Consider the following 25,337-nt stretch of genomic DNA (forward strand, 5'->3'; position numbering starts at 1 on the left):
AACATTTATTTTTATGCCCAAAGTTAGAACAGCTAAAGAATGTAGAAATAAGTTTAGGTATGCTGAAAAATCCTAGCAGGGATCTGGCTGCATTTATAGATAATGCAATGAATATAAAAGAAGAGTTTAGGAAGCCCAAACTGATTACCACAACAGGTTGCCAAAACTGATGATAGCAAGGTGTTATCCTATCCAATTTCAAAGTAGAAGGGAATAAAAGTAAAGATTGTGAACCTCATTATAATATTAATTTATTTAAGGCACAGATGATATAAACTTAATAATAAGAATAAGCTTAAAGAAGCTTTGCACCTATCTATAAAGAGATAGAGTGCCCGCAAACTTATTTTGCGGAGTGACCAATAAGGAACCAGGAACCAGGAAGGAACCAGATTATTTCCACTGGATTATCATACATGGACCTTAAAATTGTCGTTTTTTAAACCAAAATTATCGTACACACTTTGAACGAGATTATTAAGGAGTAACATACATAGCTTATTTCAAGGTATTTTAGCATAATTTCTTAATCAAACACACACACATACATTATACATACCCAAAGTATGTATCGTACATCGTACCGGACCCAAAATAATCGTACATGTACGATAATTATCTTACGAATGGCAAACCAGCCCAGAACCTGAACCTGAACCTTTCGTGAGATATCTGATAGAACATTCAGGAACCCAGTGTTGCCAACTTAGCGCGAAATACTCTAGTTCTAGTGATTGGCATCATAAACAGCGCACAGATTTTGTATTTTGTGCATAGCGCATTTTCTAGCGCAAATCTAATAGGTTTTGTGCTTGATTTTGAGGCTACTAGAATTGTAACATTTACAGTAGTTTTACATAATATATCACTCGTTTATTTATCATTACAAATTCTGATAAAGTATATTCTTCAAGTCCGTAGTTAAGAAAGTTTATTAGGCAATAATTGTACCTGATTGTACTGTAAATCAACTACCATTTGTATAACATTCCCGTATCCAACATTTGTAATAATTGCATTGTTGCAACTGACTTTATTGTTTTTCGTTCATCTTTTGTGCGAAGTATATCATCACCAAAATCCATATACTGGGAGAAAACTCTTACTAGCGCATCTCAGACCTGTGTGTGTCAGATTGCCTTACCATTGTGCAAAGACAATACACAATTGTGTAAGACGGGCTCTTGCCTTAGGCAGACAGTTAATTCTAATAGCCAGGCCTTCTCCATCACGAGGCTCAATACTACGCAGTACTTTAGAAGTTTTATTCCAGCTGTGACCAAGTTGTGGAATGATCTTCCTAATCGGGTGGTTGAATCAGTAGAACTTCAAAAGTTCAAAGTTGGAGCAAATGCTTTTTTGTTGACCAGGCGGACATGAGTCTTTTTATAGTTTATTTATGACATATTTGTTTTTGATGTTGTTGATAGTTTATATATGACATGTCTGTTTTGACGTTGTTTCTTATTTTAGAATGATTTATTGTTAATTTGTTCTCTTCATTTATTTATTTCCTTATTTCCTTCCCTCACTGGGCTATTTTTCCCTGTTGGAGCCCCCGGGCTTATAGCATCTTGCTTTTCCAACTAGGGTTGTAGCTTGGATTGTAATAATAATAATAATAGGCAGCCCGCAAGTCTCGGACCTCAATCTATCACAGTTGGCAACACTGCAGGAACCTATATTGTCAACAAAAACAAACCTGTCGTCTTCTAACGATAACTAGACATGCTTATCTAAATATCTGATATTATCAACTTTAAATCTATTATTGGTAGCAGATATCTAATGAGGTAAGTTTACTAAATCATTCTGATTTGTTTTAAGTTTACTGAAAGCCACCTACGGACCGCAGACGCTAACAGTGACGCAATACTTTCCATGCCCTTATGTAGGCAAAGTTAAGGCTATTTGCTTTTATTATAATTACAGATGGGAAAAGTAATAGAAATTCAACATGCAAGCATACAAACTCCCGAGCCTTTGTATATCAGCGGCCAGCTCCTCATGCGTTAATTAAAAATAGACATAAACTAACCTAAACTTTCCCTCCTAACCCAATCTACAACCCGTGTCCTTACTTGCATACCTAACGTGGGGCTGGCTAACGCCCCCCTGCAACCCCCGTACACTGCCGTATTCTAAGTTAGCCATAATAGTACATACATGTGGCCACTATCATACTTACACCCACAAATTCCAAATAATCGTTTTCAGATTCGGAAATACAATAAAAATTCTTCGATTCCGATACCAGAAAAATTTCGGGGTTTCTTTATAGTTTTGGACAGAAAAAGCTTTCCTACTGAAAAACAGGTGTTTCATACAGAAAAATGCCCGTTTTCTTTGAAAATGACACTTATTTTAACTGCAAATGAAACAGTTATCTAAGATATAATCAATAGGGTTAGCATGCGCAGCTCTGCATGTACCGCTTGCTAGAACATAAGGGCTTGATGTTTTTCTTTTTCCGCAAGGGAAGTGAGCGCATGGCGGAGCAAAATTCATTAGTTTTCTAAAAAAATTTCCCCGTTCTTAGATGGTCTGACATGTTTTTGGTTTATTTGCCGTTGAAATGGTCAAATTCAGTGTAAGCACAATATTTACTATAGGAATAACTTTTTATCTGCTTAAATTGTTGTTCCGTTCATATCTATAATTTTACCAATTTCAGATATTTTCAATTCTCGATTCCGATTCCAATCACTTGTCTCCTGACTAATATATAGGTACTTAGAACTGTTCTAATGGAAATAATGGGCGAACCAATATTTATCGAATTTCAGACGTTTTGAAATTCCAAGAGTTATGAGTGAAAAAAACAAATTTTTAAGGAGGGACTAACACAAGAACACCACCTAACCTAACGTAGGAGCCGTATCCTTACCTACTTAGCTACCAGGGGGCCATGCCCTTCTGTGACTCTCCCTTAGATAACCGTTTCCTTAGTTTATCCTAAGACGAAGTTTCCAGCCTGTGTTAGCTTCCCAACTACCTTCACTCCTGATAAGGTAACACTCTATAATAATATTTCATAAATCGTAAAACTAGTTTCAGAATATCATGTACCAGACCAAGTTAAACGTTTACCCCATAAAGAAAATCTATTTGAGAAGCAAAAAGAAATTTTACCTCTATTTCCAACCAACTGCGTACACTCTGTGTTACATCCATTTCCGACCATGAATATTAGCACAAACTATCCATTTCTTAGTTTTCCCATCCCCATTTAAAATTTATAATTTTGGAAGATCCTGGTGAGAAACTCGGGTTCTGGGATGGGGGAACACCAAAAACTTTTAATGGTCAGAAATGGATGAATTACACAAGATAACCAGTTGGAAAAAAAAAAAAATTTGCTTCACATATTTGGTGTGAAAGTAAAGTACAGTATCATAATTACCTATAATTTATGTCACGTCCTTCAAATAGCATTTACTCCGACATGAATTGATTGGCTCGCAAGTTAACATTCTTGGGAAGAACATATAAAACTGGTAAGAGTTAATGAATGCTCCCTGCACACAAATAATGTGGTTCAATATTCCAGTGATGTTTGTTACCTTTAGATGAACAACCTCAGCTGTGTGGTGAATAGAGAATGGTATAAATAAATTTAATTACCAAAATACAATAGATGAAATTACATTAGATTACCAATATTGATTGAACTCTTCTTTGGGAGACATCTTCTGGTAACAGCAGTCATGCTGGAATTTAAAAGCTCCAAATAAGTTAAAACAGACAGCTATTGATTATGTCGTACAAAAAGCTGAAAAGTGATCATAAATAACGTGTGTGCTGTAACCCATAATCAGTCTCCCAGAAGTAAACAAGGGACTTAGGCAGTTGTACTAGTGTACACATTTTAGTTGAAAGACAAGTTATTTTCCCCCAGCACTCATTAATCATACAGAGAGATATGCCAAAATGATCAGCACTCAAACTTTTCTTGTATTGTGTATTCCTGTTCTGCTTGAAATCAAGATATATATTGTACAGTAGCCTAATAACCCATCAAAAGAGTTCCTGGTATTCCTTTCCCAGTCTGCCATTCAGAGATACTTGGGTAAATATTAGGAAGAGTTTGTAGAAAGTTGTGTCACTATTCAAACATTAGTAGAAGGAAACTAAGTGGATACAGTATATCTAACCTAAGATATCCCCCATATAACCTGATCTAGAGTATCATATCCTTACACACTTTCATATTGTTCCAACAAATACAAACCTTCATTATTTACTATGGATATGTTTCAGCGTGAGCTGGATTTAGCCATAAAACTTTCATGCAGAGTGAGGAATAGACCAACCTTCCAGCTCAAACGCTCACCTAGTTTTGCCTATGGTCAAGTGCAAATGTATCTTCTCTCTCTTCCGTATTCATTCCTTTTGAACTAGCTGTAAAACTTTGAAAATTTCTATGTTCCATTACTTTATACAAACCTTCGCTATTTATAGGGGATGCAGTATTACGTTCGGCATAGCTGAAAAATGAGCTGTAAGATTTTAGCGAGGGATAACTACCCCAACCGCTAGTTAGCGGGAGGGGTGGTGGGTAGCCGGTTACCCCACTCACTCGCACACCTTGGCTGAGCACCCACATTGCTTCTGGCTCGGGTAGAGTGTGGACGTTAGCTCTCTCCCACCTTAAACTGACCTGACATTTGATTGTTACAATTAATTCTTTAATTTTCTTTCTCTTTAAAGAGCGTGTGTGTTTTCTTCTCTCTGGCTTCATGCGTACCTGTCCTGGACCTGAGGGCTGCTCCTGTGGTACCTTTACGTCCGCCCCCTAGATGAATCCCCCCCATCTGTGTCTGTCTTGCTGAGACCAGGCGACAAGTGATCGTCTCTTTCTACAGTGAGACCCTCATTCTAGGCGAGACGAAGAACAGTCTCGCCAGTCACGTGAGCGTCACTTTCTCCCTCCCCGACGCTCATCCGTTACGCGCCACCGTCTCTCATCGAAAGTTTGTAAGTCTTCCTGTCAAAATTGCCTTCTAGGCGTTCGCTAAGGCGGCTCTCACTACCTTGTCGCTCTTCGTCTCCTTACTGTCAATCTTTGCATCAGTCCCTGAGACCAACTTCTCCAATTCTGAGCCTGTCCCCTAGGGATCGTCTCACACCGGGAGATCAGCTTGCCTCACATTAGCAACGTGGTGACGATTTCCTTCACGAGTCTCGTCGGACTCAGGGTAAACGACCAAAGAAAGGCACCGAAGTAGAGCAGTGCTTCGGGCAACCAGCAGCCGGCAAAACAAGTGGTGGTTAGACTGGTGTCACTTTTACCTGCAGGTAAGGTGATTAACCACCTTTCTTTTTAGGTTCCCAGACCTAGGGCACCTAGTTGCCCAAGGGATTCTCTTCTCAGCTCCACAGGTGGTAGGCAACCCCCCTGGCTGAGCGCAATATTTATTATAGTGCGGAAGGCAGCCACGGTGCCCTTCCCAGTACGTAATTAGTTGGTGGGATGCCGAGGATTTCCCCAGTGGCTTCTCTCCTTCCTAGTTCCTCCTCCTTCAGACCCTAGGAGGAGTTCCGAAGGTTCATCCCTCGCAGGACCTTCTCCTAAGGAGAAACCTCTCTCCCCCCGGAAGAGGCATTGGGAGGAAAGTCATAGAGAAGTCTGGGAGTCCCTTGCAGGTGCGTGTGGCACTGGTAAGGTAAAAAGAGAAACGTAAAATTACGCCATCTCTCCCAGCCTGATTCCTCCCTCCGGAGAGGACCAACGTCCTCTCATGAAAGAGACTGTCTCAAGGCCTTTTCTCCTGGAAGAATACCTGCCTCAGCAGAGGGAGCCGAAAGACTTGTTTACCATCCCTAAATTATCGGCAAGAGCTCCGCACCTCAGCAAGAGAGGCCTAGAGAAGTCACTTTCTAGAATGTGTGCAAGAGATGCCATGTCAACGGCCTACCTTGACGACTTTGACCCACCCTGGACTCTTGTGGATGAGAGCTGGGAGGTGGATAAGCAACTATGTTATGAGGACAACCTTTTGCCTCGAACTGCTACCCATAAGCTCACGGAAGCGGAACAGAATGAGTCTGAGCATGCCTTTTAGCAGAGGTTTTGGCCTGCAAAAGTTCCATCAATGGGCTGTCAAACTCATCGGCAGCCCCGCAGTGTGGAAAAGATATGGTCCTGGACCATGTCTCCGGCACTCAAAGATTCCTTAGGGCCATTGCAGCTTTGACCTGGTCAAAGGGGTTGAAGAGTGCCAGAAGGAAAGTAATTTCTCAGGCTACAGGCTCCTGTAGCTCCATCTGAGCAGGCTCCTCTTCTAAGCTCCTCCTACTACTGTTTGTGCAGCAGAGGAAATATTATGAAGTGATCTATGAGTCTCTTCTGGCGTTACCTCTAGATCACTCCATAGAGGCTCTCACAAGGGTTGTTTCCTCGGAGAGATTGTCAAGGCTCTCAGTCTCTTGCTTGGCTTTAGAGATCATCAACCAGGAGAAAGTATGCCTTGCAGGCTACTTTATTGCTGGATCTCTGGTTAGGGTCTGTGTGACACCTGATCAGATCTGAGGACTGGTCTTATGAGTCCATCAGGAGGTTGATGGAGACCTTTCTTTTGTCTGGTTCCTCTCCCACCACGTTGTTAACCTGTGCCCAAACACCATCTTAAAGAGACAGACTTGATCATTGAGAGGTTCCATCGACAGCTCCTGCAAGCCGAGGCATCCAGGCTGAGAAACTCCTCTTTTGAGGGGAGTTCCCTTTTTGATTGGGAAGACGTCAAGCAGGTGGCGGAGAGGTGGAGGAAGTCCAACCAGCACTCCCTCCTCCACAGGGTCCTGACATCGCCGCCCTATCAACCTCCGTCACAAAAGAAACAACCTCCACTCAAATCGCTGACGAATAGGGCTACAGGCTCAAAACAACTGAGTCAAAAGGTGTATAAGAAGCCCTTTTTCAATATTTAACTTAGCCGGTGATTATAATAGCTGCAACTCTGTTGCTCGACAGAAAACTCTAAGGTAAAATTCGCCAGCGATCGCTACACAGGTTGCGGGTGTGCCCAACAGCGCCATCTGTCGTCCAGATACCCAGTACTCAATGTAAACAAAGAACTCAATTTTCTCTCTTGTCGTGCTACCGACAAGACGTACTTATTCGCTGTTGCTAAACTGGATTTGTTTTCACAACTAATTGGTGAAGTACATTATTCTAGTTTTGAGCTTTCGCTGTGCAGACTTTCTCTTCACAAATCCTTGAACTCTTTTTGATTACGGATTCTTTGTTGATGACTTTTTGATAGTTTTTGAATTCCCCTTTGACCAATTCAAAATGGCTGACCCTTTACAAGTCCCAAAATTTAGGAAGTGCAATGCTAGGGACTGTTCAAGGCGTCTTCCGAAGGCCTCTATCGACCCTCACACTGTTTGTTCCAATTGTCGGGATAAAACCTGTCAATTGGAAGATCGATGTGAGGAGTACGTTGGGCTTTCGGAATTCGATTTTATCAAATTCCAAAAGTATACACGTAGGCTAGAGAGAGATAGAGTTAGGAGAAGTTCCTCTCGTTCTATTGACATTTCCTCTTCTCATGCCCCACAACCTATTCCTTCCCCTGTAGTGGTTGCTCCTAATCCCCCTTCTGGCACTCAGGAACCTTCGATGGCTGATATGATGCGTGCCATCCAAGCTCTGGGTGAGAGAGTTGAGTCCCTGGCTAGTGACCGTAATCAGCTCATGGCGGATGTGAAGGAGCTGAAGTGTGAAAGTGCAGTGGGAAGTGTTAAAGTGAGTGATAGTGTTGTGGATAGTGTTGCGCTTGAGGGTTCGTCTGTTCGTGCCTGTCGTCCTCCTAGTCCGGGACCTCTTGCAAGCTCCCAAGTCCAGGGGAGAAGCAATGTCATACGACAAATGGGTTCGAGAGGCTTTAATCAGCGAACAGACGTTCCCTCCGTGGTATCGGGCGTATCTACCCAAGATCGCCCCTGCCTAACAAAGACGAGAGAGCCCATTTATACCTCGTCTTTGGAAGGTGTTTCTCGCAAGAAACCATGGACCAAGGTCTCACGACCGTTAAAACGCAAGTCGGTCCCTTCCGCACAAGTCCAACGGCCCAGCTGTAGCCACTGGGTCAGTTCGGACTCGCTGCAGTCATCCGATGATTGCTCACCTCCTAAGAGAGGCAAAGCGGTACCGCTTCAGACAGTTACACCGTCTGTCGCCGCACCTGCTCCTGTAGACCCTAAGTGGTCTTTACTGCAAGACATGCAGTCTCAGCTAACGTCGCTTATGCAGGACTTTCGTGCGGAGAAGGTTGCTGCCGCACCAGCTAGTGCAGCTCCTTGCCTACAACCACCCACACGATCGGTTGTGCGTCCTGGGGACGCTGAGGTAACCTTCTCACGCACTCCAGTTGAGAGAGTTCCGCCACCCATGCGTTCCAGTGTGATCTGCCAGCCGCATGTTGACGTTCAGCGACGCACGGAGGTATCCGTTGACGTTCGCGAGGTTCAACAACCGTCAGAGTTGTTTTGTTTTGACGCGGTGCGTCAACCTCCGCAACCCAGTGTGGTTGCCACTGCTCACCCACATCAGTCTAGACAGTCTGGAGTAGACGCTGTGCGTCCCCGCGCTGCTATGGTTGTTGCCAGCTCACAGACTGGGCAGCAGTTCCATGACGTTGCGTCCGGCTCAGTCACGCATGCACCCGTGCGACCGGACTCGGCTAACCAGCCGTTACCCACTCCGTTGCCGTTCCCTCATCAGTTCTCGGATGAGGGACTTTCTGATGATGATGGTGCTGCACACGTAGATGAACCGCATTCAGAACTGGACGAGCCTAAGTCTACGCAACCCTCTTTGGACTTTAGGAAAGTTTTGGCCCTGTTCAAAGAGATGTTTCCGGACCAGTTTGTGCCTGTGGCTCCGCGCTCTCCTCCGTCAGAGTTTGTGTTAGGCATGCCGTCAACCACTCCTGCCTTTACTAGACTCGTCCTCGCACGCTCGTCCAAGAGAGCTTTACGAGTGATAGGAGAATGGCTGCAGTCCAAAAAGAGTTTAGGGAAGACAGCCTTTACGTTTCCCCCTGCTAGACTCTCTTCTAGATCGAGCGTCTGGTATGCCACGGGAGAAGTTCTCGGCTTGGGAGTTCCTGCCTCTGCCCAGGGCGACTTCTCAAGTCTTGTAGACTCTCCCCGCCGCCTAGCCATGAGACGCTCAAAGATATGTTGGTCATCTTCGGACCTGGACCACCTTTTGAAAGGTATATTTAGAGCCTTCGAGGTTTTTAACTTTTTAGACTGGTGTCTAGGAGCTCTAAGCAGAAAGATCTCTCCGACAGAGAAGGAGACTTCCTTGCTCATTATGTCCTGCATGGACAAGGCCGTACGTGATGGGTCTAATGAGCTTGCTGCATCTTTTGTGTCCGGAGTCCTTAAGAAGCGTGAGAACCTATGCTCATTCCTTTCAGCTGGAGTTACACCATGCCAGAGATCCGAACTTCTGTTTGCTCCTCTTTCCAGGTGCCTTTTTCCAGAGGACCTGATTAAGGAGATTGCCGCTTCTTTGATACAGAAGGATACTCACGATCTTGTTGCGTCCTCTGCTCGCAAAGCCACCCCTTTGCCTACCTTGTCAGCTAAACCAAGGATGGACACTCCAGCGTCCCGTTTTATTCCGCCCTTTCGTGGCAGAGCCTCCAAGCAGAGGAGGTGCTCGTGCCGAAGGGAGACGTGGAAAGAAGAAAGGAACCAAGTCCTTTAAGGGCAGAGTCTGACTGCCAGCTTCTTCAGACAGCAGTGGGAGCCAGACTCAAGAACTTCTGGCAGACCTGGGAAAAGAGAGGCGCAGATGCACAATCTGTGAAGTTGCTCAGAGAGGGGTACAAGATCCCGTTTGTACGAAAACCCCCTCTAGCAACGTCTCCCATCGATCTCTCTCCCAGGTACAGAGAGGAAGACAAGAGACGAGCATTGAAACAGGAAGTGTCTCTCTTACTAGAGAAGGGAGCGGTAGTCAAAGTCCTGGACCATCAAACCCCGGGATTCTACAACCGTCTCTTCTTGGTGTCAAAGAAGACAGGAGGGTGGAGGCCGGTGCTAGACGTCAGTGCGCTGAATGTCTTTGTCACAAAGCAGACGTTCTCCATGGAGACCACAAAGTCGGTTCTAGCAGCGGTCAGAAGGGAAGACTGGATGGTCTCGTTAGACCTAAGGGACGCCTACTTCCACGTCCCCATCCACCCGGACTCCCAACCTTTTCTGAGATTCGTTTTCGAAAAGGTTGTCTACCAGTTTCAAGCCCTGTGCTTTGGCCTAAGCACAGCTCCTCTTGTGTTTACGAGGCTGATGAGGAATGTAGCCAAATTCCTTCATTTAGCGGACATCCGAGCCTCCCTCTATTTGGACGACTGGCTTCTCAGAGCTTCTTCCAGTCGTCGCTGTCTGAAGGATCTAAAGTGGACTCTAGATCTGACCAAGGAATTGGGTCTCCTTGTCAATATGGAAAAGTCACAAGTGGTCCCATCCCAAACTATTGTATATTTAGGGATGGAGATTCACAGTCTAGCTTTTCGGGCTTTTCCATCCGCCCCCAGAACAAGCCAAGCCCAGTTATGCATCCAGAACATGCTGAAGAAGGAACGATGTTCAGTCAGGAAGTGGATGAGTCTGATAGGGACGCTATCATCCCTGGAACAGTTCGTGTCATTAGGAAGACTACACCTCCGTCCTCTTCAATATCACCTAGCATTTCACTGGAAAAAGGACAAGACGCTAGAAGCGGTCTCGATCCCCATTTCCGAGAAGATGAAGTCTTGCCTGACATGGTGGAAGGACAGTATCAGCCTCAGAGAGGGTCTGCCCCTGGCTGTTCAGACTCCCAACCACGTTCTCTTCTCGGACGCATCGGACGTAGGCTGGGGCGCGACATTAGACGGTCGGGAATGCTCGGGAATATGGAACTCGAGTCAAAGGACAATGCATATCAACTGCAAGGAGCTACTGGCAGTACATCTGGCCTTGAAAAGCTTCAAGTCTCTCCAAGGCAAAGTGGTGGAGGTGAACTCGGACAACACCACGGCTTTGGCGTACATCTCCAAGCAAGGAGGGACCCACTCACTGACGTTGTACGAGATCGCAAGGGACCTCCTCACCTGGTCAAAAGGTCTAAACATTTCGCTAGTAACGAGGTTCATCCAAGGCAACTTGAATGTCATGGCAGATTGTCTCAGTAGGAAGGGACAAATCATTTCAACAGAATGGACCCTCCACAAGGATGTATGCAAGAGACTTTGGGCCACCTGGGGCCAGCCAACCATAGATCTCTTCGCAACCTCGATGACCAAGAGGCTCCCAATATATTGCTCACCAATCCCGGACCCAGCAGCAGTTCATATAGATGCCTTTCTCCTAGATTGGTCACATCTAGACCTATATGCATTCCCTCCGTTCAAGATTGTCAACAAGGTACTGCAGAAGTTCACCGCTCACGAAGGGACAAGGTTGACGCTAGTTGCTCCCCTCTGGCCCGCGAGAGAATGGTTCACCGAGGTACTTCGATGGCTAGTAGACGTTCCCAGAACTCTTCCTCTAAGGGTGGACCTTCTACGTCAGCCACACGTAAAGAAGGTACACCAAGGCCTCCACGCTCTTCGTCTGACTGCCTTCAGACTATCGAAAGACTCTCGAGAGCTAGAGGCTTTTCGAAGGAGGCAGCCAGAGCGATTGCTAGAGCAAGGAGAACATCCACCCTTAGAGTCTACCAATCGAAGTGGGAAGTCTTCCAAAACTGGTGCAAGTCAGTATCTGTATCCTCGACCAGTACCTCTGTAACTCAAATAGCTGACTTCCTCTTATACCTGAGGAAAGAACGATCTCTTTCAGCTCCCACTATCAAGGGTTACAGAAGCATGTTGACATCAGTGTTCCGTCACAGAGGCTTAGATCTTTCCAACAATAAAGATCTACAGGACCTCCTTAAGTCTTTTGAGACCACGAAGGAGCGTCGTTTGGTTACACCTGGTTAGAATTTAGACGTGGTACTAAGATTCCTCATGTCAGACAGGTTCGAGCCGCTACAATCAGCCTCCCTAAAAGATCTCACCTTAAAGACTCTTTTCCTGGTATGCTTAGCCACAGCTAAAAGAGTCAGTGAGATTCATGCCTTCAGCAAGAACATCGGATTTTCATCTGAAACGGCTACATGTTCTCTACAACTTGGTTTTCTAGCCAAAAACGAGCTACCTTCTCGACCTTGGCCGAAATCGTTCGATATTCCAAGCTTATCGAATATGGTTGGAAATGAACTAGAAAGAGTCTTATGCCCTGTGAGAGCTCTTAAGTTCTATTTAAAACAAACTAAACCTTTACGAGGCCTGTCTGAAGCTTTATGGTGTTCAGTTAAGAAACCATCTTTGCCTATGTCAAAGAATGCTTTATCCTATTTTATCAGACTGTTAATACGAGAAGCTCATTCCCATCTGAGTGAGGAAGACCAAGCTTTGCTGAAGGTAAGGACACACGAAGTTAGAGCTGTCGCAACTTCCGTGGCCTCTAAACAAAATAGATCTCTGCGAAGTATAATGGACGCAACCTATTGGAGAAGCAAGTCAGTGTTCGCGTCTTTTTATCTTAAGGATGTCCAGTCTCTTTACGAGGACTGCTACACTCTGGGACCATTCGTAGCAGCGAGTGCATTAGTGGGTGAGGGCTCAACCACTACAATTCCCTAATTCCATAACCTTTTTAATCTTTCTCTTGAAATGTTTTTATTGTTGTTTTTGGGTTGTCCGGAAGGCTAAGAAGCCTTTCGCATCCTGGTTGATTTGGCGGGTGGTCAAAGTCACTTCTTGAGAAGCGCCTAGATTAGGGGTTTTGTTGAGGTCCTGTTGTATGGGTTGCAACCCTTGATACTTCAGATCCTAGGGGTCGATCAGCATCCTAAGAGGATCGCGAGGCTCCGTAAGGAAGACGTACTTAAAAAGTCAGAGTAATTGTTCAAGTCGACTTCCTTACCAGGTACCTATTTATTTTGTTTTTGTTATTTTGATAACTTCTAAAATGAAATAAAAATTCTTAGCTCATAATAATGTAAACATATTTTGCTGGTCTCTACCCACCCCCCTGGGTGTGAATCAGCTATTATAATCACCGGCTAAGTTAAATATTGAAAAATGTTATTTTGATAATAAAATAAATTTTTGAATATACTTACCCGGTGATTATAAATTAAAGGACCCTCCCTTCCTCCCCAATAGAGACGCAGTGGAACGAGGAGAAAATGGAGTTCTTTGTTTACATTGAGTACTGGGTATCTGGACGACAGATGGCGCTGTTGGGCACACCTGCAACCTGTGTAGCGATCGCTGGCGAATTTTACCTTAGAGTTTTCTGTCGAGCAACAGAGTTGCAGCTATTATAATCACCGGGTAAGTATATTCAAAAATTTATTTTATTATCAAAATAAAATTTTTTCATATTTTTGATAATTTTTTGAGAAAATTCAGGCATTTTCCGAGAGAATGATACCAACCTGACCTCTCTATGACAAAAATTAAGGCTGTTAGAGCAATTTACAAAAAATATACTGCAAAATGTGCTGGGAAAAAAATATCCCCCTGGGGGTTAAGGGTTGGAAATTTCCAAATAGCCTGGGGGTAAAAGGGTTAACTACCCCTCGCTAGTTAGCGAGGGGGTAGGGGAGGGGTAGCTAGCTATCCCTCCCCCCCTCACACACCGGTGAGTATCTTCACTTTGCTTTTGGCTCGGGTGATGGTCAGACGTGTTTGCTCACCCTCGCTTATTGACAGCCTTAATTTTTTTGCTTTCATTTTGTGTGTTTGAAAGTTGGCCTCTCTACTTTATCATGCGGAAGTGCCCTGGTTTACCTGACCGCCCTTGTGGGACTTATATGTCCTCGGTCGAGACGGACCCTCACACCTTGTGTCCGTTCTGCAGAGGTCAACGTTGTGATAAGGACAATGTGTGCAGTGAGTGTAGGGAGTGGGCTACCTCCCAGTGGGAGAGGTTTTCCCGGCGACGGAAGAAGAAGTCCAAGCGGGATATTTCTCCTTCAAGGGCTGCCTTGAAGAGAGAAAAGTCCAAGGACTCTTCTTCCGTGGCCCGAACCTTCTCCGAAGCTCCCGCTCGATCGATCTCTTCCGAAAGGCCGTCGAGTGGTAGCGTAGGCCGTTCTTTTGTTGACCAACCTCAGGGTTCGGGAGAGGGCGTTGCCTCCCATAGCGAGGCAGCTCCCCCTCCTACTCCGGGTGAGGATATTTCTAATGTGTGTAATAATGATTTGTTGCAGCTTTGGGCTTCCTTGGAGCTTAAGGGCTTGCCCTCCAAAGAAGCCCTGTTTGACATTATCCGGTTTGGGGCTGCTGTCAAAGAATCGCCGGTGGTAGCAGAGGTTGATCCTCTGTCTATCGTCGACGTTGTTGTGGCAGGGGCCTCCGATGAGATAGGTCAAACCTCTGATGTGGTTCCAGACGCAGCTGAAGGCTTAGTTTCTCCCTATGAACATCCTTCGGGGGGCGGGGGGGGGGAAACTAAGTCCAACGGTCTCTCCTGCAAGTGTTTCTCCCCCTCGGGTGAGTTCACTAACAGAGACTCCTCTTCGGAGGACCGACGATGGCATGCCTGCTGCCCCCCCGGGGTCGTATTCGTCGTAAGGCTCGTCCGCCTCTTCGTCGTAGGGGCCTTCCTTCTCCTCACAAGGGAGTTAGGAGGCGCCTCTTCGGCTCCTCGCCCTCACCGTCCCCCGCAGAGGATCCTCCACTTCAGGCTTCGACCGTTGCTGCTGCTGCGTCCCTGGACCTGTCTGCTGACCGTTCGCCGTCTCCTACCAGACCTTCGGACCTGCCTTCTTCGTTCCTGGCTGATGACGCACGTTGGGCGCCTCTTCATCCTGTTATCCAACAGGCACCGGTCCCTTCGGGTCATAAGGGGCTTGCTCACAATGTGAGTAAGTCCCTTAAGGGCCAGGTTTCCCCTGTGCTCCAATGTTCTCCTGCGCGCTCGTGCGCAATTGGGCGCAAGCGCTCTCCTGCTGTGTTTTCAGAGACAACGCCCTAGAGACCTTCTGCAGAGACTCGCCATCGTTCTCCTGCTGCGCGCCATGTGCGCCCACTCCCTCCTGCGCGCCCACAATCACCAGCTCGTCAGCGATCGTCTCTTACTCGTCGACGATCTTCCCCTACTCGCCAGTGATCTTCACCTGCTCGCCAGTGATCATCTCCTGCTCGCCAGCGCTCGCCAGTGATCATCTCCTGCTTGCCAGCGCTCACCTGCGCGCCCTCTCTCGCCGACGCGCCCATGATCTCTGGATCTGGGCGCAGGAAGGAAGACTCCCGTTCGTCAGCGTTCGCCTACGCGCCATCAAACCTCGCCTGCGCACCAGCCTTCGCCTGCCCGCCATCGATCGCCTACGCGCCACCGCGCACAGACTCCTGCGCTTGCTGATCGCCCTCCTGCGTGCCCACGCGCGAGGGGTATTTCCCCTACACGTGCGCGCTCTCCAAGGTCTCGCCGAGATCCTACGCACCCGTGAACAGTCTCCTCGCCCTCCTGTGCCTCTCATTATGCCAGATTGCGCCAATGTGCGCCATCATTCTCCTGAGCGCCCGCGCCCTTCATCGCCTGCGCGCCATCGCACTCGCCCATCTCCAAACAGCCTGTGCGCCCGCGCACAGACACTCCTGATCGCAGTCGTTCTCCTGCGTGCCCTGCGTGCCATCGATCGCCTGCGCACCATCGCTCCCCAGCACGTCAACGCTCACCCGCACGCGCGATCGATCGCTCGAGCATGATTCGAAAGGGGTACCATCGCGCGAGAGCCTGCGCGATCCCCAACGCGAGCTACTGCGCGAGCCACCGCAGAGGCACTCACGGGAACCAGCAGGAACGAGAGCAGCCAGATCCTCCTTATCTCTCTCTCTCTCTCTCTCTCTCTCTCTCTCTCTCTCTCTCTCTCTCTCTCTCTCTCTCTCTCCCCCCCCCCCCCCCCCCCCCCGTAAGCGTAGACCAGCGCTCTTGTAGGAGGGAGGGAATGTTTCAGAACGGTCCTGGATCCATCCTTCAACTTCTTCTTCCCTTTGTTTTCAGGCAGGTCCAGCAGTAGTATCCACTCCGAAGGATCGTCTGATCCCCTTCCCTTCTGAGGGTGTGTCTGACAGTTCCACTCTCAGTAAGCAGCCTTGGTTTGGGTCCCTATTTAGAGCTGTCGTTCAGGCCCTTGAGCCCGCCTTCGCTGAAATGGGACTCAAATCAATGGCGGCTCCGACCCCATTGAAGAGGAAGAGAGGAGTGGATCCCGTGGTGACTTCTCCGAGGACCAAGCTGGCCCCTAGGACATCCCTGAGGAAGGCTCCTTCTCCCCCCCCAAACGTTTTCTCCCTCTCCTGCGGACGAAAATTTTGCATTCTTAGGAGAGGCTACCGAGGTGAGAAACCCCACCCCGAACCGGAGAATCGTCTTGGGCGGACCCAGAAAAGAGCCCTCGGACGTCGTTATTGGAGTCTTGTATCTCTCCCAGGAGGGAGTCGAAGGATTCCAAGACGGTCCCCAAATCCTCCTCAAGGATTTGAACGGAACCCTCAAGACCCGCAGAGAATGTCCATGTGCCCCCCCAAGAAGAGCAATTGGGGACGGGAGACTTCGCTGCCAACTCTCCAGGAGGGGAGCCCCATGAATCTGAGCATGCCTTTTGGCAAGTTCTAACCCTGATGAGGCATCTCAATAGGATTCCCGATACTGAGATGCCTCCTCGGGAGGGCAAGGACACGGTCCTGGACCGAGTCTTTGGCATTCAGAAACCCTCTAAGGCCAGTGCAGCTTTGCCCTGGTCCCAAGGGGTGAAGAGTGCCAGGGATAAGGTCGAGGCCCAGCTCTCCGAGCTCGCCTCCTCCAACCGTTCCACGGCTGGCAACAAACTCCTCCCGCCTCCTCGAGTTCAGCAGAGGAGGTACTTTGAGATCACTGAGGAGTCTGCTTTAGCTCTTCCAGTTCACCACTCTGTGGAAGAGCTTACCAAGGGAGTCCCTCTCGAGAGACTCTCGAGCTGGCAAGTGTCTTTCTCGGCTAGAGATCTTGAGCCAAGAGAAGGTCTCTAGGCATCCTGTTGCGATCCGAGGACCTTTCTAAGGAGAGCACCAGGAAGGCCCTGGAGACCTTCGTCCTCTCTGGTACACGCACCAATGAGTTTCTGGCCCACCAAGTCTCGAACTTGTGGGCCGACACAATTCTGAAACATCGTGATGTGGTGACAGAGAGGTTCCACTTGAAGGTCCCAGCAGTCGAGGTTAGCAGGCTCAGACATTCATCCCTTTTAGGGAAGAATTTGTTCAAGCCTAAGGATGTGGAACGGGGAGCCGAGAGGTGGAGGAAGACCAATCAGGACTCCTTCCTACATACGGCTCTTACATCCGAGCCCTATAAACCTCCGGCACCTCAACAACCCCGCCCGTCCAAGACAACAAAACCGGCAGCGGCAGCGAAGGCAACGGTGTTCAAGCAGCAGCTCTTTCCTATCAAAGACAAGAAAGGCAGCAAGAAGTCTTCCAGGGGAGGCAAAAATCCTAGAGGGAGCGGCCGAGGCCGCAAACGCTAGGATTGGCAGTCCCCCTGCATGTCCACTAGTGGGGGGATGCCTACAAAGTTGCGCGGACAGGTGGCAGGAACTCGGGGCCGATTCCTGGACGATCTCCATGATCAGTCAGGGATATCGCATCCCGTTCATAACATCTCTACCTCCTCTGAAAGCGAATCCAATGTCGTTAAGCTCCTTTGCCAAGGGATCGGCAAGGGGCCAAGCCCTACAGGCAGAAGTCCAGACCATGTTAAAGAAGGGCGCTCTCCAGGAGGTCGTCGACGGCTCCCCAGGCTTCTTTAGTCGACTCTCTTGTAAAGAAGGCGTCTGGAGCTGGAGACCAGTCATCAACCTCTCAGCTCTGAACAGGTTTGTCAAACAAACCCCGTTCAGCATGGAGACAGCGGACATGGTCAGACTTGCAGTGAGACCACAAGACTTCATGTGTACACTGGATCTGAAGGACGCGTACTTCCAGATCCCAGTCCATCCATCTTCAAGGAAGTACTTGAGATTCAGCCTAGACAACAAGATCTACCAGTTCGAGGTGCTGTGCTTCGGTGTCTCCACAGCACCTCAGGTTTTCACGAGGGTGTTCACACTGATTTCTTGTGGGCACACAGGATCAGCATCCGTCTCCTCCGCTATCTGGACGACTGGCTGATCCTGGCAGACTCGGAGTCGACCCTTCTTCGACACCGAGACAAGCTTCTGGGACTTCGCCGAGATCTGGGGATCTTGGTAAATCTCGAGAAGTCTTCTCTGCTTCCAACTCAACGACTGGTATATCTAGGCATGACATTGGACACCAATCTCCACAAAGCCTTCCCATCAGACGACAAGATAGCAAGGCTGAGAAGGGTCGCAGATCCTTTCCTCAGACGAGAAGAACTCTCAGCCCAATCGTGGTTACGTCTCCTCGGTCACCTTTCCTCGCTGGCCCCTCTGGTTCCAAATGGTCGCCTCAGGATGAGATCCCTACAATGGCGACTAAAGTCCCGGTGGAATCAAGGTCACCATTCCCCGGACATCTTGGTCCCAATGGGTCCTGCAGAACAGATGGACCTCCAGTGGTGGTTGACAGAGGAAAACCTATGAAAGGGAGTGGATCTTCTCGTCCTCCCCCCGGATTTGATGTTGTTTTCGGACGCCTCAAAAAAAGGGTGGGGTCCCCACGTTCTGAACCACAGGACCTCAGGCCTGTGGTCAGAGTCATAAAAGTGCCTCCACATAAATCTGCTAGAGATGAAGGCCGTATACCTGGCACTTCAACAGTTCCAACAATACCTGTCGGGTCACTCCGTGGTGGTGATGAGCGACAACACCACGGTAGTGGCTTACATCAACAAGCAGGGAGGTACCTTTTCACAACAGCTATCCCATCTTGCAGAAGTGATACTGAGATGGACCGAAGTCCACTCGATTCAACTATCTGCTCGCTTCATTCCAGGCAAGAGGAATGTGCTCGGCGACAGTCTGAGCAGAGCAACTCAGATAGTGAATACCGAGTGGTCTTTGGATCGTGTAGTAGCCAACAAAGTCCTGACTTTGTGGGGTTCCCCGACGGTGGATCTGTTCGCGACAGCCTTGAATTTCAAGCTTCCGCTGTACTGCTCTCCGGTGCTGGACCCCAAGGCACTCTGGCAAGATGCCTTCCAACAAAGGTGGGACAACATAGACATCTACGCCTTTCCCCCGTTCTGTCTGATGAGAAGAGTACTCAACAAGACCAGACTATCGGTCAACCTTTCAATGACTCTAATACTGTAGCTCCGCTATGGCATCATGCAGAATGGTTCCCAGATCTTCTGCAACTCCTGACGGAACTGCCGAGAGAACTCCCTCCTCGACACGAGCTACTCAGACAACCACATGCCAACATTTTCCACAAAGCCGTAGCGTCGCTGCGACTTCACGCCTGGAGACTATCCAGCACCTCCTCAGAGAAAGAGGCTTTTCACAACAATTTGCGGACAGGATGTCTCGAGACCTGCGAAAGTCATCTGCAGCAGTCTACCAGGCAAAGTGGAAAGTCTTTTGTGGTTGGTGTCATGGAAGCGGTATCTCTCCTCTCGATGCCACTATTCCAGCAATAGCAGAGTTCCTCGTTTATTTGCAGGAAGAAATGCGCCTTTCAGTCTCGGCAGTGAAAGGCTATCGCTCAGCCTTAAGTCTTGCCTTCAGGCTCAAAGGAATGGACATTTCTTCATTGCTGGAACTTTCTTTACTCATACGAAGTTATGAGCTTACCTGCCCTGAGTCGGAAGTGAGACCTCCTCCATGGAACGTGGTTCGAGTCCTCAGGTCTCTTAAGAGACCTCCCTTCGAACCTCTACGCCAGGCTTCTGATCGCCACCTGACTTGGAAGACGGTGTTCCTGCTCGCTCTGGCTTCGGCCAAGTGAGTCAGCGAACTTCATGGTCTCTCGTATGACATCGCCCATTCAAGGGGATGGGGGGAGGTAATGTTCAGATTCGTCCCTGAATTTGTAGCCAAGACTGAGAATCCAGGAGTGCCGGACCCTCGGTTCAACTCCTTCCGGATCTCGGGTCTCCGTTCTGTAACAGATGACCCAGACCATCTCCTACTGTGCCCAGTAAGGAGTCTGAGGCTCTATCTTAAGAGAACAGCTGCAATTCGTCCTCGAGTGCAAGCGTTGTTCGTGAGCACAGGGAGGACGAAGAGGAGGGTCACCAAGAACACGATCTCTGTCTGGATTCGCAGGGTCTTTCACCATTCCCTGAATCCTGACCCTCCTCCGTCACGTCGCCCTAGGGCACACGATGTCAGGGGCATTGCTACGTCCCTGGTATTCAAGAGAAACTACTCTGTGATGCAGGTTCTTCAAGCGGGGGTCTGGAGGCATCAAACGACCTTCACAGCCCACTACCTGCAAGACGTGACCCACAGGAGGCTCGATACGTTCTCTATCGGCCCTGTGGTGGCTGCACAACAGCTGGTTTAAACCTCAGGCTCCTTAATGGACAAGTAGCAGAAGGTTGAGGGCATTGTTACCCGGTTTTAGACTGCATGAATGAAAAGGTATGACTGGCCCTTATTTTTTTCTTCATTCTCCCCTCTCTTGGGGAAAACAGCATCCTGGGTTCTCTGCACAGCTGACCTCAAATCACTGCAGGTAAACCATGTTTCCTTGTGTTCCTAGTATTAAGATTAATACTGTCACGTCCCCATACCCTGACGAGGTGATATTGGGATTGTCCTAGCCTAGAATTCCATCTAAAGGACTCCAGGTCAACATCCTAGGACGAGTCACACTTCACTACTTCACACACCAACTTATGTAGGCCGCGGACCTTGCAGAGCAAGGCACTTGCGAGGTGCAGGGACTCCTTATCTTGGGTGCTAACTCATCCGGATACTGAGTCCCCGGGCAAAAGCCAAAGCCAGTACGGCTGGGACTTACCACCCTACGTAAGGGTTAAGTCACCCTATTTAAATAGCGTGGTTTGTATTTCGGTTACGGAACAAATGACAAATTCGTAGATTATTTTGTATTTTTCCTAACCATACAAACCTTAGCTATTTAAACAAATTTGCCCGCCAGCCCTGTCCCCCAAGAAAGTCCTACCTCTAAGCAAAGTGAAGATACTCACCGGTGTGTGAGAGGGGGAGGGATAGCTAGCTACCCCTCCCCTACCCCCTCGCTAACTAGCGAGCGGGTAGTTAACCCTCGTTAAAAATCATTTCAGCTAAGCCAAAAGTAATATTCTATTTAAATAGCTAAGGTTTGTATGGTTAGGAAAAATACAAATTATCTACGAATTTGTCATATTTGGAAGTAATACAACTCTAGTCATATTTGTCATGCCATCACCTTTTCCCTAGAAGTCATGCCTTCAATCTAAAGTAAAGGAGCTCACTGGATGAGTGTGTGAGGCGGGAGGCTGGTTTACTCCCCGCTACCCCTGCCAACTATCAGAAGGTTGTTGACACCTTGCGTGAAAGTTTTTATGGCTAAATCCAGCTTGCGCTGAGACATATATCCATAATAAAGAACTCAGGTTTGTATGGTTAGGGAAACTACAAATTACTTCCACATTTGTCTTTTTCCCATTACAGTACTTACTGTAAGAGTGAAAGAAGATTTACTGAATATTTTACCCTGTATAGTAAAGATTTCATTTCCACCTTTAAATTTCTAAAGATTCAGTAATTTGTTTCCAATATGTGTTCTGTAATAGTACACTATTTCATCTATAGCGTGTCATGATTTGGTAGTGCCTTTCTTTTTGTAAAGTCATCAAGGAGCATTAATATATTTTACTTTAATCTTCTTCAAGATTTAAGCTGTGATAAAATTAGACCATTAATTTTTACTGAATTTAGCATAAAAATAATCCCCTTTCATTTTCTTTCTAGGTAGACATGTTAAGCCTTCTGAAAAAGGAGATTGCAGACAAGAAACGTAACTTAGAAGAAAGCAATGTCCTGACTAGTGGAAAGAAATACTTCAAACGTGGAGATCTGAGTGCAAAGCAATCTGAAGAGTACTGGCAACGACATGGCTACAGGTCACAGGATGGAAGTGATGGAAGGGGGGAGTCCTCTAATAAAGATGGAAACTCCTCATCATCACAGGATAATGTAAATAAAAATCTTGGTGATGCTCCAGAACTACCACGTATTGAAGTCATCCGCCGGTTACGTGAACGTGAAGAACCAATTTTATTATTTGGGGAAAGCGACCACGATGCTTTTCGAAGATTGAGGAGACTCGAAATCTTAGAACCAGAAGTAAACAGAGGTTTGCGTAATGATTTCCAGGAAGCTTTAGAGCGTGTGGATCAGGCTTATTTGAATGAAATTTTGAAAACCGAAGATGGAGATGGAGCACGTAATGTGGCGCTCTCTGGAGAAAACATTACAATGGAAAGTGTTATTGAGATGGCCAAGGATCTCAATAGTGGTAATGCCACTAATGAATTGAGATGTAAAGTTGTTCTCAAGTTTGTCCAACTTATTTTACAGTTATGGGGTAGTAAACACAACGCTAGACCTGAAGGAGAGAAAATGAGTGTGCGAGGAAAAATTGATTCTGCAACTTACACTCAGACCCAGGCCTACCTGAAGCCACTTGTTAAATATCTAAAGAAACGATCATTACCCGATGACATCATGGAGTGTCTTATTGAAATTGTTCAGCATTGTCTCGATCGAGATTATGTGAAGGCAAACGATGCTTACCTTCAAATGGCAATCGGCAATGCACCATGGCCAATTGGTGTAACTATGGTGGGTATTCATGCTCGTACTGGACGAGAAAAAATTTTCAGCAAACATGTTGCTCACGTATTAAATGATGAAACCCAGAGAAAATACATTCAGGGACTCAAGCGTCTTATGACAAAATGCCAGCAATATTTTTCTGCAGCCCCATCCAAGTGTGTAGAGTATCAAGCGGTGTCTCAGTAACTTTTTGCTTCATTATCATCATCATTATCTCCATACTTTATGTTTTTACATGAGATTTTCCATCCCAAGGTTAGACATAAAAGAAAAGCCCTCCACTGTCTTCTTTCTTAACTCACAATCTTTCTGATTTCCTACCTGGTCAATTGTTATCTATCTCTTCATTTACGTAAATTGTTTTAAATTTTATTTTTAAGGTAATTCAAGATTATCATGACCATTATGTAATATGTACTGTACTACAGTATATGTATTTTTGCTGAAGACTTGTTTCATTTTCCTTTAGAGAATAAATGGAAATTTGAGTGTTCTCTGTAACACACTAGGGTTTTTTTAAATTCATTGCAGTATGGTAGTGTTTCATTCTTTTTCAATATTAATCTTACCCGATGATCATGTAGCTGTCAACTCTGTTGCCCGACAGAAATCCACGGTCGGGATACGCCAGCGATCGCTATACAGGTGGGGGTGTACACAACAGCGCCATCTGTGAGTAGGTACTCAAGTACTTCTTGTCAACAAGAACTCAATTTTTCCTCTGTCGTGCCTCCGGCAAGACCTACTAATACGCCGTCCCTAACTGGATTTGTTTTCACAACTTTTTGGTGAAGTACACTATTCCAGTTTTGAGCTTTCGCTATGCAGGGGTTTTATCTTCATTTCAAAACTTGAACTCGTTTTGGATAGATTTTATTATGGTAACGAAGAGAGTATGGACTCTCTTTCACTTTTAAATGGCCGACCCTTCCCTTAGACGGAAGTGTTGGTGTCGAAGAGAGTATAGACTCTCTTTCACTTTTTATGACCCACCCTTCCCTTAGACGGAAGTGTGTTTAGGTTTTTGGTAATTTTGCTTAACAAAGTTATAGATTTATTTTATATCTCTCCGCCATTTATAGGCCTCTTCGATTAACTTTCCATTTATTATAAACTTATAAAAATTAATTTTTATGTTTGTTTATATGCGACCTTTCCTAATAGTAGGCGGTCCTTACTTGGAACCGAAGTTAATTAACATTGAGCCCGTCATATCGTTTTTCCTGTTAAGAATTTATGCTATTTTAATTTTAATGTTTTTGAAAGAATTTCTTTGATAGTCTCGTACTGTTTTCAAAGTTGAACTAACGTTTTGTTTAGTCTCCGCAGTTGTTGACGTTCAGAACGTTCAACTTGCGCTCTATCGTTACGATAGAGAGAAAGTATTTCACGGTTTCACGTTGCAGTAAGAGTAAACCGATTCTAGCGTTTCGTTCATTCTTTCTTAGCTTAAATGGTTTTAATTCTAATAAAGGAACTTTTTATTTGGGAAACCTTTCAGTTTTTTTCCTTTAACAAATAATATGTTTTAACGATATATATAATTGGGCTCATCTCTCAGGTTCTAAGTCAAGAGAGAGAGAGAGAGATAGAGACGGAGGGAGAGAGAGGAGGATAAACGTTTCGTTCAACGGGTAACGTTGTTCTCGTTTTTTGCTCTTCTCCCTAGTCGCTATAGGGGAAGAAGGTAAAACGTTTCTAGAGTTTTATTCTTGTTCCCAGGCTTTATGCGGTGAGAGATTTTAAACGTAGTTTATTTGATCTAGTGTTTAGTCTCTTTTCCAGCCACTGAATTCTTTATCTTTCATTATGTTTTTCTGTTACATTGTAATACTGTTTTCGCAATTACTACCTTTTAATGAAGGATAGGATTGCGTGTTTCAGGTACAAACCACTTAAAGTTTCGAGTTCAGTGAAATAAGTGCAAACAGAAAATCAAAAGTGATAAAGTGATATGCGCAAAGTGTTACAGTATTGCGTTCAAGGGTTCGTCTGTTCGTGCCAGTTGTTCACCTAGTCCGATACCTCTTACAAGCTCCCAAGCCCAGGGGAGAAGTAATGTCGAAGGACTTATGGGTTCCACAGGCCTTGATCGACGAACAGACGTTTCCCTCCGTGGTTTCGGGTGTATCTACACACGTTGCCGACGTGATCACCCCACCCACACAAAGACGAGAGAGCCCATTTATTCCTCGTCTGCGGAAGAGGTTTCTCGCAGAAACCATGGACCAAATCTTGCAGCTTTTAAGTGCAAGTCGGTCCCTTCCGCGCAAGTCCAACGGCCTAGGTGTAGCCACTGGGTCAGTTCGGACTCGCTGCAGTACGACAACTGCACACCTCCCAAGAGAGGCAAGGTGGTACCGCAACAGGCAGTAACTCCGTCTGTTGCCGCACCAGCTGTTTTAGACCTTCAGTCACAACGGACAGTAGCTCCGTTTGTTGTTGTCTTTCATAGACCCTAGTGGTCCATGCTGCAGACTATACAGTCTCAGCTTGCTCCTTCATGCAGGAGTATCGTGCTGGAAGGTTGACAATGCACCTG

General features: G+C 46.7%; 1 protein-coding gene across 1 annotated transcript; it reads left to right on the plus strand.

Moving 5' to 3' along the window:
• Window positions 1-1,644: 1,644 nt before the first annotated feature.
• LOC137656125 (pre-mRNA-splicing factor 18-like) lies at window positions 1,645-23,242 on the plus strand. The gene is made up of 2 exons (XM_068390304.1): window positions 1,645-1,793; window positions 21,929-23,242. The coding sequence occupies exon 2, from the start codon at window positions 21,935-21,937 to the stop codon at window positions 22,979-22,981; it is 1,047 nt and encodes a 348-aa protein (XP_068246405.1). The 5' UTR covers window positions 1,645-1,793; window positions 21,929-21,934; the 3' UTR covers window positions 22,982-23,242.
• Window positions 23,243-25,337: the final 2,095 nt, after the last annotated feature.

The sequence above is a fragment of the Palaemon carinicauda genome, chromosome 17, assembly GCF_036898095.1.
Source record: "Palaemon carinicauda isolate YSFRI2023 chromosome 17, ASM3689809v2, whole genome shotgun sequence".
Taxonomy (NCBI): domain Eukaryota; kingdom Metazoa; phylum Arthropoda; class Malacostraca; order Decapoda; family Palaemonidae; genus Palaemon; species Palaemon carinicauda.

What these genes read in the sequence shown, in the direction of transcription:
- LOC137656125 (XM_068390304.1), top strand. Translation starts at nt 21,935, where the DNA reads ATGTTAAGCCTTCTGAAAAAGGAGATTGCAGACAAGAAACGTAACTTA.